The 22357-nt window shown below is 40.3% G+C and overlaps 1 protein-coding gene across 1 annotated transcript in view; it reads left to right on the top strand.

Annotated features, from left to right (window-relative positions):
• Positions 1-22357, top strand: part of MTHFD1L (methylenetetrahydrofolate dehydrogenase (NADP+ dependent) 1 like) — a 165252-nt gene that overhangs the window by 21314 nt on the left and 121581 nt on the right. Inside the window, 4 exon segments of the mRNA XM_048488844.1 lie at positions 7278-7386; positions 13053-13144; positions 14194-14291; positions 21886-22059. Of these exon segments, the coding sequence (XP_048344801.1) occupies positions 7278-7386; positions 13053-13144; positions 14194-14291; positions 21886-22059 (473 nt within the window).

Raw genomic sequence — 22357 nt, 5'->3', positions numbered from 1 at the left:
GTCCATTTTGAGATACAGCAACCAAAACTGCACACATCGTTACAACTGAGAATCTGAAATTCCCAGATTCAAATCACCACTGTTGTTGCCTTATGTTTCTCCTGTGCTGTTTTCTCCAATGCAAATGAAGGGCTACAATTCATTCCTATGGACAAAAGTAAAGCCCTGTGCTTGAAAAAAGGAGAAAAGTGAAACAGAATGTTGGAAGAGGGGGAGAAGAGAGCTGGAGGAATATCTGATAGGATAGAGACAGGGAGAACAGAGTGAACCAGGGAATGAGATAGGGGTAGGGAGAGCATGCCAAGACTCAGGACAGGGAAAGAAATTAGAGAAGATGTTTCCAGGGAGGAAGGGAGTAGGAGAATGGAGGACTGAATGAAGCAACAGAGTGGAAAAGTGATGGACTTAGAAGCAAGAACCTTCTTCCTTGTCTCCTCTCCCTCCCATCAAATTTCACCCAAGAAAAGTATAGTACCTTAATTGGCTTGCTCGGAATTGTATCATATAAAAGTTGAACTTTTCCCAGTGTTTCACATAAGTTTCCTGAAGGTGGCAGCCAAGGCAAAAAGTTTTAGGTGGAAGTTATCTTTTTTTATTTTGGACTTGCAGCTCCAAGGCAGAGTTGACTGGAACCGCTCTGATTGTAAGATTCTCCTTTGGCAAGGTCTTGTTTTTACAGCTGCTGATGTTACTGTAACATTTGGTGTGTTTTAAGTGGTTGACAGAAGTTTGAAAAGGCTCTCCCTTCATCCACAATAGCAATGAAAATTTGTTGAAGTTAAAACTAAACGACTCTTATTATTTTCTATTAAAAGAAGAAGAGTTTGGATTTATATCCCCCCTTTCTTTCCTATAAGGAGACGCAAGGAAGCTTACAATCTCCTTTCCCTCCCCCCTCCCCCTCCCCCTCCCCCCACTACAAACACCCTGTGAGGTGGGTGGGGCTGAGTTCCAAAGAGCTGTGACTTGCCCAAGGTCACCCAGCTGGCATGTGTTGGGAGTGCACAGGCTAATCTAGTTTCCCAGATAAGCCTCCACAGCTCAAGTGGCAGAGCGGGGAATCAAACCCGGTTCTCCAGATTAGTTTGCACCTGCTCTTAACCACTACGCCACTGCTGCTGCTAAGAGTCATTATGTTGTCATGTTGTACTCATGTTTTAATTTTGACTTTAGTGAACATTTTGTGCAATTGTAGATGACAAGGCACCTCTTACTAATACATACAAACCATCCATGAAATACTGGTTCTGGTGGGTTCCACCAGACAAGATCCACCACACCACGGCCACACAGCCCGGAAAACCCACCAGAACCAGTTGAATCCGGCTGTGAAAGCCTTCGACTATACATCATCCATGAAATAAATTATAACACCTCTATTTTATTTTTATTCCAAGCTACACATTGATGGTTTGAAAGAAATTGCCAAGGGAGAGGGTTGAACAATTGGGCAATTTGACCCTGATTCTTATTTTCCATATAAGTTACTTCAGATTCTCAGGAATGGGAGAAGGGCAGTGTCCCCATTTCCTTGTCTTCTGTCTTTCTTTTGCTGATGCACAACTAGGATTCCTAGAATTATGTGTATCCTCAGTGTAAAGTATTTCTAAAAAACCTCCTTCCATCATTCCTTTTAAAAAAATACTTTAATCATATATCTCTGCATACTCTGTCACCCTATTATACAGAAATCCCATTCTTGTTTTTTTTTGTCTGTAGCCTCAGTATGTTATTCTTCAGAATAGTTATTTGCACTTGTAAACCCACCAAAAGCCAAACTGCTTGGTCACTGCTGCTGGGGGTGTGATGGATTGGGGGGGACAATAATTAAAAGTTTAAAAACAGGGCTACTTTTAAAAAACTACCAGGGAAACATGCAGCATGAAAGCTAAGGTTGCTGGACATTAGCTGGCAACCCAGGCAGGAAATGGAGGGGTGAGGCCTTTGCCACTTCAGATTTAACAAATTGGTTTACCATAAAATTTCCTAAAATAGCATAATGTCACTTCTGGGTTCTCCCCAGACATGATATCACACTGTCCATGCAATCTTACCCCAAGTATATTGTATAGCTTCTTCACTTTCATTCCCCTAATTTCTGACCCCAGTAGCAGCAGCCACTTCTGATACTAGATCTGTTGAATCCTGGGGTTACAGGACCCAGTTAGGGCAATGAACCATACAGGTTGGCAGGCTGCAGTGAGTAGGGGGAAGAGGGCAAAATCCTTGTTGCTTTTTGTGTCTGTGGCAGTCCGCTCACAGAAGAGGCATATCTGCTGGTGGAAGGGGCAGGAGGGATGATTTTGCTCTATTTCCCCTCATTGCAAGTCCATGGACCCCCACATATGAGTCATGGGACTCTGAGAATCAATTATCCAGGGGTTAGAAATGGCTGCTGGGGGAGAAGAGAGCAGGGAAAGACAGTAATGATCTCCATCCTCTGGCTGATGGCTGGATTCAACCAATAGACACAGTAGCCCTGTTCATATGTTGCAGTGGACACATGTAAAGCTTGCATGGGCATATACCTGCTTGTAAGAAACAGCCAACACACATGCACTTTACAAATGAAACCAGGGAATAGTACCTAGATAAATGTACATGTTCAGCTATATGTGCATTGAACCTAACATGAGAATTACTCAATGCGCCTATAAAAGAAAATCTGTACTGCATTCAAATTTGTGCGTATTCCTGGCTATAAAATCTGCAACATTCAAGTAAAAAATCAGAATATAAAGGTTCATTGACTAAGTTGACTACATTTTTTCCTCCCCCTCTTTTTTTTTTTTTTGGAAATTCTCTATTTCTATTACTGAGTGTGGTCCTTTATTCCTTACACTTTCAACTTGCCATATATTTATTAACTTAAAATCTACCTACATCAGTCTTAGAAAAAACATGCTCTCATTACATCCATTAACTTTGCAAACAAAGGATTCTAAATCTGATCATGGGATTTTACAATGTCATTTTTAGAAATTGATTCCAACTGTAGGGGAAAGCAATATTTGTGCAACCCTCTAGGTAGGATGGCTGTCCAATTATGTGAAATATACAGTTACGCTGTGTCGTTATCATTCCATACTTGGCTTTTGGTGCCTGCATTACTGTTCTTAGCATTAGACTTTCATCTTGGGAGAGATGTTTCTTCTAAGCCTACTTCAGTTTAAATCCCATCGGAGATAGACTGTATTCTGCTTTCAGCTAAAGTTTCAGAGTATATATTGGCATTAATCTTCCACAGACTGGAGGAAGAAAATACCAGTGAGAGGCTTAAATGTATGGAAAGCTCTATCTGCTCTATTCCTGAGATGTTGCTTAAATGATTGCTTCATGTGGCTTTTTAATTTCATTCTTTGCTGTCATTAATTCTACAACATGCAAATAGTTATCCTTTGGGTGCGTGTTAGTATTTCTCTGTATCTTATAGCATTTAGCTGCAATTACCTGAAGCCTCTGTTTTGCATCAGGTTCACTGTCCATTTAGAGCCCATATGGAGTGTTCTCAAGGGGATGAACTTGATAATTTAATTATCCCATTCACCCTAACATAGTTTTTGGTATAATAGACTGGCCTACTGGATAGCTCATTCAAGGTCTTCTGAGTGAAAAAATATGACAAAGAGTTGAGGGTGAGATTCATGTTGATATCTATTTAGATTTTTTCTACATTCTGCCAAATAATGAATGGCTTGTCTAAAGAGACTTCTTGTAGCACATTAACTTTTATTAAAAATATATCCTTGTTCAAGCATCTACATGAAGTGCTATTGAGAAGTAGTGTAGCTGTTGCATTAGTTTGCTAAGAACCCTCCCAGTTAGGATTAGAGTTTATTTATTTATTAGTATTTATATCCTGCCTCATACCAGCATCTCGAGGAAGCTTAGACATGTTAAAAACAATTTAAAAAACTACAATAAAAACATCATGAATGAAATGTAACAATTAAAACAAAAATAACACAGTTTAAAAGTTTATTCTTGGAGTGAACACAAGAGTTACCCAAAATGATAGTCTGTCCCTTTTTTGGATGGGGAATTAGCAAGGGGCACACTTTGCTTTGTGAGAGGGGGTAAGTGGCTTGGTCTGCCCGTTTATACCAGGGTTGTTTTCTGTTAAAAATCTGCAGGAGACCAGGACTAAAGTTTACCAGATTTTACTTAGAAAATAATAAACTCACAAGCACACAATTGGGGTAAAACACACACACACACAAGAATATTTGGAGAGTCCTAGGATTTGGAAAGGGAGGAATGATAGAGTTTGAAATAGATTTTGAAGACGTGGGTAATAATTACCTGTCCAGACGAGGAATGATCTGAGAAGCAGAGTTCACTGCCTGCATTGAGCTCCAAAGAGATGGGGTGAAAGCAGTGCTGGGAACAGTATAACCAGACCGGTGCGTCTGGTTATACTGAATACTACTACGCTAAAAGAGCTAATCTTCCCAGACAAAGGAAATTGCTCTAAAGAAAGTCTAATAGGGCTGCCAACCAATGGTTGGTACTCAGCAGGAGATTTGGGGGGGGGGGGGCACACATGCAGTGTGATGGAATTCAGAGAAAACCAGAAGTGACATCATGCCAGTTTAGGAATCACTAGAAATGTGACATTACATTGTGTTCTATGCCAGTCATTTTTACTTTTTTTTCTGATGCTGCTCAAAGAAGCAATGGCAGAAAGAGCAGGTAACCATCAGGAGGTCTCCCACCATAATGGGAGACCTGGCATAGTTGGACAGACCTCACCAGCATATTTAATGGAATGTCTGTATCATCTTGCCAGAATATGAGGCACATGGATAAAGTTGGGGGAAAAGAGAATAGTGTATTTATACCACATACTTAAAGCAGTTAATAGTAATTTCCTGGCTCCCCCTCCACCCCCACAGGCCTTTTAGAACTTCTTTGAATTCTATAATTCTGTTATTGAATTCTCTTATTAGAAATCTCAGCAACACCTTCACTAACCTACAACTCATAGTATAACCCAGGACAAGTAAATTGGACCCACTTATTTGTCTTCATGTAGTCCATGGAATCCATTTAAAAAGAATCAGCTTTCTTCCTGACAGGTTTCTCGTCATAAAGTTTTCGAGATAAGAGATTATTAGAAGTGACTTACAGTGATGACAAAATCAATGTAATACCTTTTATTGGGACCAACCAAATTGACACAAAACATTGAATAAACTTTTGAGCTCACCAGAACTCTTTATCAGGCTGGATTTCACAAAATTTTAAGTAATACAGTAAAGTACAAGTTCTTTCAGCCATGATGATAAGATCTGATCTTCCATGCATCCTTTGTAGCATGCAAACAGCTAATTGCTGGCATGGTGTCACCTTACAATACAAATTGTGTCTACCTTTTTATCTTTGTAAGGAGGTTCCCCCCCACCCTCCAGGGACATGCTTCTCCAGCTTCCTAGTGCCTAGAGAGCTGTCTGTCTTGCCTTGCTGGCTTGAGCCTGGCTCTTCAGCCTTCCTGGTCCTCCTTCTTGATTGCAGCCTGGCTGGGTCTGTGCTGGCCCCACTCTACTCTCCAAGACTGCTGAGGGCTGCTGATTGCAGCTTGACCAGAGCTGTGCTGCCTCTACTCTTTTCCCTGGAGCTGCTGTGGCTTGCGCTTGCTGCTTAGGCCATTCTGCCAATTTTCTACTGTTTCTCTCAGCTTCTGGTTTTCTGGAGGTCCCTGTTCCTTTTGGTAAGTCCAAGGGTAGGACAGACAGTTGTGGGTTACTCCAGGATCACTGGGTGGGCATTTGTGAGAAGGGGTGGAACAGGCAGTTGGGTTCTGGGAGGCAGCCCCGTTTCTGGACACATGGATATACAAGAGTATGAAAACAGTTGGAAGAATAACCAACAGAGACTTTGGCAGACTCCGCATAGGCCAAAAGCAGCGGTGTGAAAACAGTGTAAAAGGGTTTACACCATTTTCACACCACTGTTTTTGGCCCATGTGGAATCAGCCTTCTACTCAAGCACAGTGGAAATGAAGGGAAAGTAGAGGGGGGAATTTCTCATTGGATTGTACCAACAGTCAAATTGTTACTAGAGCAGAGTTTATATTAGGCTAAAACATTCATTTTAATGTGCAAATATTTTTGTGTGGTTTTGGCATGAGAAACAATCGACCCTTTTTCTAACCATCATATCAGAGTTATATGGGTGGAAATTGTCAAGTTAGTGTTAATATTAGTGTTTTGCTTAAGTAAATAACCCATCTTTTTTCCAATGTAAACCCCAAATAGCTTTCATCATTCTCTTCTTCTCTATTTTATCTTCAAAACAACCCTGTATGGTTGGTTAGTGTAAGTGATTGTCCCAAAGTAATCCAAAAAGCTTCCATGGCAATGAGGATTCAAACCTGGGTCTCCCAGATCTAAGCCAAATACTTTGACCACCATACCATGCTGGCTGAACATAAATGTGTAATAAATCACATAAAACGATGCAATAGAATAGCACTACTTCTCTTTTGTCTCCATAATTCAAATGCTATGGATGTCTTCTCTCCCACTAAAATTATTTAAACATTCAGTAAAATAATTAAATCAGAAACACAAGTTTTGGTCAAAAAAGAGATGGCTACATGTATGAGTTCTTTGTTCTCTCACCATTTTAAGCATTTTTACATCCCCATGTGCACAGCATGGGACTAAAACAGTCCAGTCTCAACCAATTTAAAGTTACCAAGGATGCTTTCTTCACCCACCAAATTTTAATTATATCAGGAAGATCGCCATCCCTGGATTAAATAACAGACTATTCCAAAAGCCTGGGTTGTAGGAAAGAAAACAAACTATAATTTGTAGCCCAGTCATAACCTTAAACCAGTGGTTGGTATGAAAGTGGAAATTATTCATTTCTGAGTCATGCACATGGTTTGGGGGGGTAGGGGGTACATGAACCTGAAGATCACTTCCGAGACTCATTGCCACAAAAAACTATGGTTTATCATTATTTGTCCTCTATACCAATAGCTTGTCAATAATCCTTGTTTAATTAGACCTCATCGTTCTTTTTTTCCTTTCTGTAAGATTTATTTGATAAAACATACCAAAAAACCCTTTTTAGAGATTCTTTGTTCAGGAATGAATACATGAGTGTGTATATAGCATCTTCATTTAACTTTTTCTGATCAAAGTGGATTAAGCAGATAAAAATCAACGTTGCATGTTGTACATTCATCTGGAAATATATACTGATTTTTATCTTTTAGCTGAAAGTTCTTTATCCATTGTCTCCCCCCCCCCCCACTTGTCCTTTAGCTTCATGATGCTGATGTAGTAATAGTAGGCAGTACCAAACCCAAAGAGATTCCAGTTACATGGATGTCTGAGATGACTGCTGTGAATTGTTCACGTGACTTTCTAGATGGTGAGTTTCATTCATGCTGAATATTATGATATATCTACAGCTTTCAGAGAGCCATTTTCACTCCCTTCAAGTATTTTTCTGTCCAAGAAAACCTAATGAATTGGGATCAAGTCAGAAACTTATGATTCCTGTTTTAGTTCCTTCCTGGTTTTTAGTCTGCTGATTATCCTGCTTGGGTACAAAAACAGATTCAGTCTGACCCTAATATTGATGTGTGTTAAGACTGTGCTACATGTTTCAGTTCTGGGGTGCATAATGACATCACACAAACTCTCAATGAAAGAAATCTGTTTGGCTCACTTCCTGAACAGTGTCTGTACAGTTTTGTGCATGTGTTTTTGTAATAACCTGTCTGCTTGAATAACACTGAAAGAACAGCAGAAACCCTATTTAGTTATTGTTATGAAATAATGTATTTATTGTTATTTCATAAATGGAGAGGGAAAATATGTTTGTTAAATGCATGTACTGTATGAAACACATACCTTTGACATGAAGAATGCACAGCTTAATTGCAAAATATATATTTGTACCTTTTCTACTTGTATCCTGGGAAGCATAGCATCAAAAGATACATCAAACCCCTTTAATATATTTTATTTTTATTAAAATCTTTTTATTAAAATCTTATTTATTTCATATGCTGAAAAAGATATCTATGGTTATCTTATAGTTTAAGAATGCTCTGTTGAAACATCTGTGAGCTCACTACAGTGAAATGCTGTTAAGAGCCAACAAGTGAAATTGATCAATTTCCCCCATTTCGTTTTTTTTTTTGGTGGCTGTTGTTTTACCTGGTGTATCTTACGTGGCCATTCTTATAATCCTATATTCTTTTAGTGACAGCTACAAAGAATTATGCAGCTGTAATGAAAGAAGATAGAGGCCTGCTTGCATTGATGGTCAAGATAGGCAACTTCCTTTTCTTTGCTCTGTATTCCACATTGGCGGTTAGTGAATCAGCCCCCTAGTTGCCTGCTATACTCTTCTGTAATTCAGGTGATTAAAGCTTGAGATATGACTACTGTATATACTCGCTTATAAATTGAGTTTTTCAGTCCTTTTTAAGCGTGAAAAATGCCCCCCTCGATTTTTACGTGAGTCAGTGATTCCCTCCCCACGACGCCCCCCCCCCCACTTACTTTAACAAACAGGCTTGAGAAGAGGCCTTGCCTGTGTTCCCTTCCAGGCTGAAAAGGCCTGCTGGAAACTACATTCCCAGGAGACCCTGTGCAGGGCACCCCCTCTGTGCAGGGAACCCCCTCTGCCCAAGGGAAAAGGCGGCTGTCTTCTCCCTGGGGCAGAGGGGGAATGGCGGCGGTGCCCTGCTGTGTGCCACTGGCTGCTGCATTTCCCATCCTCGACTTATACACAAGTCAATAAGTTTTCCCAGTTTTTTGTGGTAAAACTAGGTACCTCAACTTATACTCGGGTCAACTTATACGCGAGTATATACGGTATGTAATTTCCTAGTGACATTTAAAAATTCAAGCTACAGTGTATACCTGTGATGCTTCTGCATAAGGGTCTGACAGACCATTATCAGAAGCTATGGGGAAGTCATTTGGCCCAAGGAAAACTTACTATTCTCAGTAAGAATTCCTTACAGCGCCTACCTTAAGAGGGTTGGGGGGGGGGGGCTGTCTCTTATCGTCACCACCACTTAGTTACCATGCCCTTTAAGTTTGATAGCTGCACAACCATCAAATAGGGCTTTTTGGTAACATTGAGTTGACCACACCCAAGGCACACTTGTAGGAAACCAGTCAGTTTTTTATATCTTAAATACAATGTTTATTCTACTATCACATCTCTAAAGTGTATACAGGCTACAGAACTGGTGTTTATACACCTCTAGCATGTGTACACATGACAGGTGGAGAGACTAATGGAGACAGAGAAATATTTTTGACAACCTGCAACTTACAATATCTGGACATCTGATCCTTACTTCCTTCCTTTGGAAAATTGAAAGGGAAGCATGATAAGGAAGAAGCTGTCTTTTGCATGGTAATGTTCTCACAGACTCACACACACTCAAAGAAACAAAGAACAGCTCCTTTTCATTTCTCTCTCCCACATGTCTGAAAAGGTCTTAGCCAAGCTGGGTCTTGAGTTCTGACAGCCTGGGCCTGCCAGGACTTATGCAGCCAATAGATAAGTACTGGTATATCAAAGGGATCCAGTACTTTCTTTCCTGGCTTTGAAAAACTTGCCTGTTCAGCAAGATGAAGTTTCCCAGCCCAGCTGTCACCAGAAACAGTGAATGATCTTGATAAATGTCAGCCCCTTCCAAAGAGGAGACAGTTCCACTTCTGCTGTCCATGACGACACTAATATTTTGGTTACTAGGAGGAACCCTGTAGATCTTCCTATTCAGCAATACTTGTGCTCAGTCAGGTTGTTTTCTAATAGCTCATGTTTTATTAGTTATATTTTCAGTCTTTTGTGTGCTTGTCCTTTCTGCTTTTTGTGTTTTCATATTTGAGATGAGAATAGCCAGTTAAGGTTCTTGTCTTTTACTTGGAGTTAAAAAGTAATATGGTTGAATGTTAGTAGGTTCCCAAAATAATAAAAAAAACACCAGTGATCTGTACTGTAGTGCATTTTGCATTCTCTAGATAATCCAAGCTCATCTTCTCACAGATCGAACTCCCTTACATGATTGGAATGTGTTCTTCAATGCTTCAGATATGTATATTCATAACTCGATGAATGTAACGTGTGTGAAATAAGGAATCACAGATCAAACACAGTTCAGAGAATTTATAAATGGCACCAGCTACTGCCTGAAATGAAATGATTTTCAATGAAATTACCAATTAGTAAATCTCCAGTCATCTTCAGAGTCCTCAGTATTTCAAAATGTATATTTTGTTTACAATTTCAAGGTGTGTGTGTGTGTGTGTGTGTGTGTGTGTGTACACACACACACACACACACACACACACACACACCTTGAAATTGTATATATGCTCTCTCTCTCTCTATATATATATATATATGCGCGCTAGTAGCCACTACAAGACATTGTAGGAGCATGCTTTGTATTCTGTTCAGGGATTTTCCTTGTGGTCATATTGGTTCTTCAACATCTGCTTTCATCAACAACAGGGACTAGCAGATTGCTTTTTAAAAGAGAATCTCTTATTCACGAGACCACCATCGAGGAGAAGTCTTTGTAGTACACACAGCTTTACTAATATAGCTGGAAATTGAAAATATATTTTTCTTTATCCTTACCCATAGCCATTTATGGCTAGTTGTACTTCTGGTCATAAGAGTAAATAGCATGCAGTGTTTGAAAGAGCTTTGAAAGGTGTCCACATACTATTTCTGTTCTGGTGTAAATAAGGCATATAACATTAAATCCTGTAGGTTGACTTTATTCTGTGAAACACAAAGATTTGTCTGGTAGGATGGGGGAGGAGATTCTAATTTGGTCCTCTTTCAAATTGTTCTGGCTGTGATCCCAGTGTGGCCTCACTGTAGCTGTAGTGGATGTATGGGTCTAGCTGTCAGTGTTTTTAAACTTCCAGTGAAGTGCTCCAAGTTCAATCTAAATTGAAATTTTCCAGAAGACTGAGTTTGAAGGACAAAGTGTGAACACAAACAAAAGGCCTTTGAATTTATTTTGTACTTATGTATGTTATTCAGTGTTAAGAGTGTAATCTTTTGTTTAAAAAATGGCTTGATTATCTTTGCTACCAAAAGTTGATGCGTAGTATAATAACATTTAAGAAGTGTTACAAGATGAATGAGGCTATGTAAACAAAAACAAGTAGCGGACATGACCAGAGGATGAGTGCGAAACTTCAGTTCTTCTTTAGTTTCCCAATTAAACTCTGCTTTCTGTATGTTGTGTCTGTTTACTCTGCAATCAACTTTGACTTGTGGATGTAGATTTCATTTTTCTGGATGGGGGGCTTTGGTTTCAGTAGACATTTTTTGTTTCTGAGGACTACTGTTAAGCTGCAGGCTTTGCTTGCAAGCCAGGAGATATTGGGAGCCAAAGCACAGGAAGAAAAATGTATCAGATCTCTCTTTTGCTTGCTTCGGACTCCTGGGCCTTCCAAGCAAGTCATATATTTTAATGTGCTTGGACTGAGAAATTCACTTTTATATTGTGTGGTCTTCCTTGTTTTTCGTCCCGTATTCAACTTGGAAACAGAAAATAATGGGAGACAATGACTGACTTACACAGAAGGCTGTTTCTGTGCACTGTAGCGAGGATTCTAATGTATGTGAATGATTATTATTCTGTCAGTTAACAATGCAGCATTACAATCTAAAGCATTCTGATGGCCCTCACCAAGCCATCCTTATTCATAGATGAAAATACATACATTCTTGTATCACCTTTGCTATGGAAGGGTGATAACTTTTCTAGGAAAACAAAGCAGTGGTCTGGACTTATCTTTTCCCCGCTGGGATTATTGAGCATCACAAAACTTTTGAGCTTCCCATTCTTCAGGCTATATGTTAACAAAACTTTTCCTTTACTTTTCTTTCCCCTATCCTTAAACTCTGCTTCTGTGTTCTATATTTATTTACTCTTTAATCAGCTAACACCCATTTTGTTTAAAGATATACAAGAAAGCCCTAAATGTTCTAAAGTGTACAATCTCCAGTTCATCTGAAAAGTGATCACTTGCCACCCAGCTATCCAATGACCTTCCATGCCTAAATAGTGGGCTGAACCTTGGCCTCTTCATGCACATTCCACATTGGGTGCATTGTAGCAAATAGCTTAAGGGCTCCAATTTCCTGCTTAGGCAAAGAAAGCTGTTGAATGTCGTGCAGCACTTTGTATTTTCCCACCAGAAAGTGAGTGGGAAAAAAAGAGATGGCAGAAAGAGTGATTTTCCAGCTTAACTACAATGATGTAGGTTGAAGGTTTAAAATAGGTTTCCAGAACGTATTTTGAGATTCACACTAGCAAGTAGTTTCATTTTGTTGAGAAAGTAGAATCATATTGAATTACTTAAAGTTATTCAGTAAACATATGGTGGTGTTGGGGGTTGGTGGTGAGTAGTTTTCTGAGGTAATTTTAGACATAGTATTTAAGAACATGAACTGCATCAGTCCAGAAATTTCATTTATGAAGGATTTGCATGTACCTAAGTCTCTTTACTTTTTTTCTTTGAACAGCAGTTCCATGGTATAGTAATTTCTTTATCAATTACACTGTGTAATTTCCATGGGTTGTATCCGGTGATGTGCAATGTTGTATATAAGGTAGGGCAAGTTTGGCACATGCCCTGGGCGCCACTTGAAGGGGACTTCATCCCTGCCTGCCTGCCCATTCTCTGCAGTCACTCAGTCCATGTGCCACATAAAGGGCTAGTCTGCAGTGATGCTCAACGCACGAGGGTATGCTTCCCACCTTCCTTCTCCAGGTTGATGTGTGGCCTGGCCTGGAGGGAGGGAGTGCCCACTCCCAGCCTCTTCCCTGACTCACACAGGCAAAAAGAGGTGGCCACTCAGCATGCCCCACATTGCCACGGCACAGGCCTTAGCCACAGTGAATGGACTTTCCAATATATATCTTGCACACTTGCATGTAGACTGTTACTGGTACTTTTGCTGACAGTGCAGTTTTTCTTTTTTCAACACATTCTGTTTTTTCCCCCAATTAATTGGTGCAGTTGTTTTTCATTTTAAAGGATGGTATAGTTACGATGAACAGCCTCTAAAAGACAGTGACCAGATTCCTGGTGAAGTTGTAGATCAACTGGCAATGGCAATATTCCTGCAGGTTAGTGAGATACTGCACTGCTTTTTATTCTTCAAAAACACAGGTTTCTGAGCCTCTAGGAAAGGATTTTGTCCAACCTTGTCCTTCCCCAGCCTGCCCATGGGAAAAAGACTTCTCTGAAGAAGAGGAGCTTCCATTGGTTCCCACTATGGCAAAGGCTTTGTGGACTCCAGAAGCTCTGCCAGAAGACTGTTCCTCCTATCCCACAACAAGCTCCCAATCACTTTCCCTTGGAACCAGAAGACCAGACCCCTGAGTAAAGCTGTCCAGTTCCTACACTGTCTCCCCCAGGAGCAGAAAAGACAGGGAGCTAGAGCAAACCATCCTGTGCTCTAGCCTGGCTAGGAGGTTATAGCTAAGCTCCAGCTCTACAGACCTTGCCTATCTCCTGCCTTGACCACTGGATCCTGCCTTGATTGCCTGCCTGTGAACCTTGAGCCTTGCTGCCCAATTTGTCATGTACAGAATTCAAAAATTAAAGGCATCAATTTCATGTCAGAGAAAGTAATGCTTAAGAAATTCTCCCCATGTAAATTTTTCCCCAGATTCTGGGGAAGAATGTAATCCATTCTTGTTTCAGGAGATGCACTGATGCTGTAGTGATTCACAACTCTTCTGTTTCTGATTTCTAGACTTTGTTCAACTTACTGATCACAGTCTGCCCCAGTTTCCAGTTTAGATTTTTTTATACAAATTGCCAATACCAGCATATAATGCACCTTGATCAGGTCAAAATTCTTTGTTGTGCTGTGATTTAACCTATGTCACTATTTACTGGTGTATTTTAATAACATACAAATAAAATAAGTATGTTATCAATTCAGCAGACTTGAAATTGATGTACAAACTTTCTTAGATAAATTGGAAAGAGGCACAGAAAATGGGTTTGGTTTTGTAAACCAAAAGAACCAAGTCAGAAGTGGGTGCTTTTGAGCATTCACCTTAACGTGAATGAAAATACCATGACAATTGTGAATAATAAAATATGGCATTGAAATTTGATTTTGTCACAGAATTAGCTACTATGCCTTTTTGTTTCCTCCTAAAAGAATTTGGTGAAAATAAGTGAGAGATGGATACATGCCCAACAGTGCAAGAAATGGAATCTCCGTTGCTTGAAACTTCAACCCTGCTCTCCTGTTCCCAGGTAAGACTACGGTACTGCTTTCACAAAATGTCTACATTATTAATCTAAACCCAATCTAAAGTGTGTTGATCTCTTTTTTTAATTGTCAGTTTTTCTGCTTATCACATAATTAATGAGGGTACACTGTGAAGGGTTTGAAAACCCACCTCTGCCATACATTCGCATGATTAACAGTTCAATCTAGAGCAGAGTTGCCCCCATCTTAGCCCATTTACATCTGTGGACCTGGAGGGGTGTAACTCTGTTTAGGATGGCACTGTAAATCACTATAACTTTAACTCAATCTTTAATTGAGAAAGAGGACACACTTGTAAGTAGAAGTGTGACATGGGTAGTTAACTTCAACCTCATTAGTAGATGTTTCATCTAATGGTGCTGAAGATAACTGAAAGACCTTTGAACAATCAGAGAACTGATGGTAATGTAGAAATGGGAATACATGATTCTATGTTCCTTCACAAACACAGCACCTGAGAAGGAACCAGATTTTTACTTGGATTCAGGCTTGAGGAAACTGAAGGTGGATGTCAAGACCAGAAATCATCAATGTGGTATGGTGGTCAGTAAGATGCTGAATGTTTTCTTTGTGACCTTTATCTTCTGTTGTGCTGGTGATTTCATAATTATTTTTGTAAATTAACATTAACACTTTTATAGACAAATAATGCTTTAAAGACAAATAATGCTTTATAGACAAATAATGCTTTTTATAGACAAATAATGCTTAAAGCACCTGAAATATGTATTTGGGAGTTGTGAAACTAATATTTCTGTATTTTGGCATAAAATTTGCCTATAATCCTATCATGATCCCTTCATTTATTTAACTTCTGTGCCTGTATTTTTCTTTAAAGGACTGAGATATGACATGACGTGCTGTTAGATGGGGAGTGGGAAACATGACTTTCAATCAGTGTGTTCATTACTAAAATGTGAGAGTTAACACTTGGCGTGTAAAGCATTCACTCTAATGTAGAAACTCAGCATCTAATGCCAGGTGGGCAGGTGTGCGTTACGGATTAAGGAATGGCCCAAGTACTTTCTCAACATTTCTGTATTCTAAGCATCATGAGAAGGAATTCTTGTTTGACTCAGATTTATTTATATCCTCCTAAAGACTTCATATTTCTACAGCAAGTGGTGGTGTGGCTTAAACCTGCCTGAATAGTATACTCTTCAACACTCTGGCCCTGTACAATTAAGAATTTCTTTAGTAAGAATTTCTGGAATTTAAGACCCCAAGCAATACTGTTATCCCAAAAGGCAATTTTAGGCTGGCTACCCAGACTCCTGGCTGGAAGGTGGGATAAATTCCAGGAGACAAGAGGCTTTGAATTAATTAAATAATTTTATTCAAACTGACAGCATTTCTAGTAGCAAAGGAAGAGGACTGACTGACAAAGAAATCATACCCTTTTTGTAAGCCAAAGTCTGGGAATGGAATGTTCTTAGATATATTGCAAACAATTATCCAATCATACAGCACAACATGACTGACATCTTGAGAGCTACATTTCAATTAGTAAAGTATCTCTTTGATTTAGGTCATCCATACTGGAAGCAATTCAACAACAGGAATATAATGAAAGATCAAGCAATTCCCTCTGAGACATAGATGCTGACCAAGGATCTCGCAATGTTTCTTTTCCAATACTTTATCTTACATCAGTAATGCGTACAGCATTCAGAACAGGCAACAAGCTTATCATCTTTCAAGAATGTTGAGAGCAGTACTGAGCTTCAACTTGAATCTTAATACATATATAAAATCATGAAAATAATATTAAAATTGTATACAGATTATAAGATTAATTTTTGCTTATAAATCATGTTTAATGCTGTTTTAAACTGATTTGCATAATTTTGTTAAAATAACATCATATCTTTATCTGTAAATGAGATGAATGGTGCCATTCTACAAAACAGCTACTGAATTCCTGAAGGAGTTTTCTGTTCACAAATTGTTCCCACTCACTCCAGGCCTCTAACAACCTTGACTTTCATGCTGCTTTCATTGCTAAGCAGCCAGTTTCGGCTATATGGCCCAAACTGGAACTTTGAATCTGATTTTGTCATTACAATACACTTCTTCAGTCTTTTAGTCTTAATTTCAGATTTTGGAGAAGTTGGAGACAGGATTTTGATAATAATTCTTTGGTGCTTAAGAAAGCATTCTGCATATATTCAGAGGTGTACATTCATCCACACAAGTTAAACACAGTAAGCCAAGGTAGCTTACTGTTATTTATATGGAACAAAATATTTCTCCTCCTTTCCCCCTTTCTGCCTCTTCTATATATGGATATCTACAAATACTGATGCCTATAGATACATAGTTATTCATTTAATTAATTTTTTCCCACTGCTGTTTCTTGTCACATCAAAGAGGACAGTGCAGTGCTAGAATGAAAAACCCAATAAATTATGTTACTCTCTGTAAGTCACCTGGGAACCAAAGGAAGAGTAGCCACTGCATGTTGAATCACTAGTTTGTTTTAGGCTTGGGGTCTAACAGTTAAATTCCATTTCATTCAGCAAGACTGGTTTCCAGTGTAATTGTGCTGCCAGCTATGAATTGAGTGAGGTAACTGGGATGGCTGTTGCATATTTTTGCCTTTTGTAGATATGGTGGGAAAGTATAAACACTTGTATGCTCCCATCATGCCTTCAACTTGAAGTTTGATGCAACCATATGCACAAAAGATTCATGGCATCTGTTCCCATAGCTTTTCAGGCAGAATGACTGCAGCATATATTATAGTGGTATGCATGATGGGAGCATGGGAGTATTCATGCTATACTACTGTACCTCCTGAGGAGCTGTGTATGAACAGCTGGAGAAGAAATTCACATTATTTTCCTGACTTGGGGAAACTTAGTTTGGGGTAGTTTGAGAATTCTGCCAGCTATATGGCCAAGTCTTGTTTTTATGACATATATATTAAAATACTTCTAAAGTATTCAGCCTGACTTTTAAAAATTGTTCTCTTAAAGAAAAAGAAATATGTAGTTTTAATGTTCAGAAACCTCCATCAGGATATATATTTCCAGATTACTACAGGAAGGAGAGTCAGTATTTGGAAGCTGTTGCAGATCCAGTAAATAGATTCTCAGCATGCCAAAACAGAAAACATGACCACTGAAAAGTACACTTAAATCAACAGTAGGTCAACCATATATACTGTGTTATGGCTTAGATTAAATAGATGTAAATATTTTACAAGTGGTAGGATTTCTGTTTGGCTGTTGTAACTGCACAACAGTGTTTTTATATATAAATTAAATATTGGTGGCCAGATGGAAGACATCATGTATTCTCATTCAATAATATGTAGTTTTATAGTGAAACAGATGGGTAACTCATTGAAAAGGCTGAGAACGTAGCATAGGAATTGTAACTGAACAGCTGCTTTAGGCTAAGAGTGTTAATTAGAGGTATTTCCAAAGATGGTACAGTAAATTCTGCAGGGATTCCCTTTCAAAAATCTACTTAATAACATTCTCAAAATAGTTCTAGACATTTTCTCCTGTTCCCACTTTTAATGTTTATTATATTCTGCTCTTTACCCCATGACGTTCCTCCTCAATTATTGGAAGAAGAGTTTGGATTTATACCCCTCCTCTCTCTCCTGTAAAGAGGCTCAAAGAGGCTTATAAACTCTTTTCCCTTCCTCTCCCCAGAACAGACATCATGAGAGATAGGTGGGGCTGAGAGAGTTCTGAGAGAACTGTGACTAGCCCAAGGTCTTCCAGCAGGCTTCATGAGTAGGAGCAGGGAAACAAATCCAGTTCACCAGATAAGAGTCAGCCACTCTTATGGAGGAGTAGGGAATCAAAGCCGGTTCTCCAGATCAGAGCCCAAGGCCGTTTTTGCACAGCCAATTACAGCGTTTGGGTTTCTGGGCTGTATGGCCGTGTTCTAGCAGCATTCTCACCTGACGTTTCGCCTGCATCTGTGGCTGGCATCTTCAGAGGATCTGATGTTGGGAAAGCAAGTGGAGTATATATATCTGTTGGAGTGTCCAGGGTGGGTGGAGAAACATTGTCTGTGAGTAACAAAGAAGGCAACCAGGTCAATAGTTGAGGCCATCTGAATAGAAGTATGAGTAACAATGAAGACTATAGCATGGGAGTAACACAGGAGATAGCAAGGTCACTGGTGGGAGCATCTGAATAGAAGTATCCTGGCCTTTGTTTCTTTTGTCTATGGTCATCCTGTGTTTGTGTGGAGCTGGTTAGACACTGTCTTGACTCTAGTATTTTTCAACACTGGCAGCCAAGTTCTGTTCATTTTCATAGTTTCTTCCTTTCTGTTAAAATTGTCCATGTGCTTATGGATTTCAATTTCTTCTCTGTGTAGTCTGGCCCAGTGAGTGGCTTTCAGAGTGTGGTCCAGAATTTCTGTTTTTTTTTCAAAATAATATTCTATGTCCCAAGTTGGTTTCATCCATGTGTGTTCTGCTATTGCTGAATTTTCTGGCTGAAAAAAAGTCTGCAGTGCCTTTTCGTGTTCTTTGATCACGTGTCTGTTAAGCTTAGCGTTTGGTGGTTCCTATGTAGACTTGTCCACAGCTGCATGGTATCACGAGGAAGACTCCTGCAGTAGCCTAAAGGATTCCCCTCTTATCCTTTGCTGAAGCATTGTGTAGCATCTGTTGAATTTTCTTAGTGGGTCTGTAGATTGTTTGTAGGTTGTGCTTCTTCATCAGTTTTCCTATGCGATCAGTGGTTCCCTTGATGTATGGTAAGAACACTTTCCCTCTAGATGGCTCTTTATCCTTGTTCATGTGGCTTGTTCTTGTTCTTGCAGCCCTTCTGATTTCTGTATTAGAGTAACCATTAGCCTGTAGAGCCCTGTTTAGGTGATTCAATTCATCTTGAAGGAGCTGAGGTTCACAGATTCTGTTTGTGCGATGTACCAAAGTTTTTATGGTGCTCCTTTTTTGCCCTGGATGGTGATTGGAGCCATCGTTGTGCCATCGGTGTTATTGGCAACGCTGCAGCAATGGAGCGTTCGCATGGGTGGGCGCTCCATAGACAGGTAGCGCATCTGCTGAACCCTGGCTCTTCGCACAGTTGCACTTTGCAAACGGTGTTCTTTTTTCCCCAGAGTAGATGTCACAGGCATTCGGCGCCAGGATTGGCCAGTGTGGGCCACCATCGTGGGGGGCGGGCTCTGCGGCACCGATTCCTGCTGGGCGCTTCGCACAACTGCGGTCGCAGAGTGCTGTTGTTGAAAAACCTCAGCTGTTGACTTTCGATTACACTGTTTTGGCCCCACTTGAGCGTTGCTGCATCGCTGCAGCATCGGTGCTGCTGCGACAGCTGTGCGAACTCTTCGCCTATAACGCTGCTTTTAGTGGATTTTTGGGCCATGCAGAAACAGCTCAACACTCTTAACCACTACAGCATGCCGCACAAGTTTAGGCTGAGAAAACATGCAGCATGGTCTTTCTCCCAGATTAGGATATATTCCTATGTTAATGACATACCGTTGCTAGCAGACATACAGCCATTCTTCTTTGTGGTGTCTTCACATCAGGCAAATGAGAAACTGAGCCTATGCAAAGTTTTGTTTGGAATCTTTTAATACTAAGCTAAAAGATGTTGATGTTAAATCAGTCCAGCCTGAGAAAAAGAAGGTAGCATCAGAGGGAACTGGGCCCAGGGCACGTGTGTGCCATGCATCCCTGCCCACCCCGGAATGCCCCCACCACGCACTGGTGCGTGCCCAGGGAAAGATGCCCCGCCCCGCCCCCTGGCAGCTATGCCCCTGGGGAGCGTGTATGTCAAGAGTGGGTGGAACATCCCCTCCTATTCAGTTCTTCTACTGTCACAGTGATTACAGCATGACTAACTGCTCTCTCCACAGAGTTTTTTGAGTTAAGTATTTTCCAGCATTATGTTGACACTCCTTGCAATTTAGGATTTGGAAGAAAATTCCAAGGAATTTAACTTCTGTCCAATCAGACATGCATATTTCATTGGCACCATTTTTGGTGGGTCAGACCTTCCTTGACAAAGACACGGCATGCCTCATCTTCTGCATAGCACAGGAACTTCTGCAGTATGTATCTGCAGATTCCAGTAATCACAGGTTTCTCCAATGATTGTGTTATTGGCAGATCTGAATGCACATTGATTATGTGCATGCTGGATTCTTTAATGCTGCAGTGAATGGGACAGCCCTCATATGACTGGGAGTTCCATGCAGTACATTTCAAGACTGAACACTAAGCAGTTCACTTATTACCCCAGCCTTCCAAAAATGGAACTCAACCTTTATTCAGCTATAGAGATGGCAAGTGCTGTGTAGTGGTTAAAATGTCGGACTATGGTGTTGGAAACTCAGGTTTAAATCTCCACTTTGCCATGGGTGACCTTGGGCCAGTCAGACACATTCAGCCTTGAGCTTAGCAAGTATTTGGATGGGCGCCCTCAAAGGAATACCAAGACCATAATGTGAAGACAGGCAAAAGCAAACCGTGATGTGAAGACAGGCAAAACCAAATATCTCTTGCCTTGAAAACTCTACAGGGTCCCCATAAGTCAGCTGCCCCTTGACAGCAAACAAAAAAAGTCATACATTGATCTAGCCTTCTTATTTTTTTTTTATTATGAATCTCTCTGTGTTGCCTTGGTGCATATTCCTGGTTTCTGTTGTCTAAGAAAAGTATTTTACAATATATATTTTTTGTAGTAGTAGTAGATTTTAGGGGGGTTTTTTGTAGGGATTTCTGCATGCAAAATGTAAATCTTTATTTCTTAATATTGTACATTCAGCTGAAGCATAGTATTGCCAACCCCCGGGTGGGATCCAGAGATCTCCCAGAATTACAGCTGCTGGACTTGGATTTGGGTGATGGCACTATTGGGGTGGCTCCCAGCCATGAGCAAGGGGAATGGGGCAGGGGGAGGGATATGGAGTACGGGCGTCTGCTTGCCTGTCAGTTCATGGCTGCCCCTTCAGCTAGTACCTTCAGAGATGGGGTACCCGTTCGAGTCATCTCTGTGGTCAGCGATCTGAGCTGCTTGGTGCCTCATGGGTGTGCCTGCTGCAGTGAAGGGGCTTATAGAATTAGTGCCTATGATTTTTGAAGGTGCAACTTTGTGCTTCTGTCAGGGGGCATTCCCAGGCTGAAAGGGCGTAGGGAGCTAACTGATTCCAGACACACCTCGCAAACCTCCCACCACCATGCAAACACAGGAGTCTGTGCCTCAGTTGTGCTGACAGCCACCCATTGCAAGCCTGCATTGGTGCCCAAGAATGCCTCAGTGACACTGGGGTCCTATACTAGCACAACTGGCCCTCATGCCAACATAACTCAGAGAAACACTACCGTAAAGGTTGGCTCCCTGAGCCCCTTCATACACCCCTTAGTATTGTGCTCTTAATGTCTTAATGTTCTTCGGTATTTTAAAAAAATAGGCTTTGGCTTTTATTTTAGTTTGAATAATTAAGTTTGGGATGGGAGAAGGGACCATGGAGTATCTACAGTAACTCCATTGTTTTCAAGTTTTGCTGGTGTCTGCTTTGCTTTTGACCACCAAAGCTGAGAGTGATCTCCTGGCTCCAATTTGTTTTCTTTTGCAGTGATATTGAGATTTCCCGAGGACAGAATCCCAAAGCCGTTGATGTTCTAGCCAGGGAGATAGGATTGCTCGCAAACGAAATTGAAATCTATGGCCAGACCAAAGCCAAAGTACGCCTGTCCCTGCTGGAAAGGTTAAAGGATCAGCCAGATGGGAACTATGTGCTGGTTGCAGGGTAAGAGATATTTACTTTCATTCCTTTCACTTGCACTCCCTTACATCACATACATGCAATCTGTATTTTATTTAATAGGTGTATTTTCCCCAGGTTTAAGTCACAAAACGTAAACATATTCTCCCTCCATTACTGAAAATGGTATTTCCCTTCTATTTAAGAACGATGCAGCCTTATTCCAACTGTGTCCATGAGGGTTAATCATGTTTTTATGGATGATAGATCTGAGTTGTTTAAAATAACTTTCTGAAGAAGTGTGATTTTTCTTGTCTTGTTGACTCAGAAGTGTTTTTCTTAT

Source organism: Sphaerodactylus townsendi, linkage group LG01 (assembly GCF_021028975.2).
Source record: "Sphaerodactylus townsendi isolate TG3544 linkage group LG01, MPM_Stown_v2.3, whole genome shotgun sequence".
Lineage (NCBI taxonomy): Eukaryota > Metazoa > Chordata > Lepidosauria > Squamata > Sphaerodactylidae > Sphaerodactylus > Sphaerodactylus townsendi.
The sequence above is the reverse complement of the archived record's forward strand: the minus strand, read 5'-3'. Positions and strand labels throughout refer to the sequence as shown.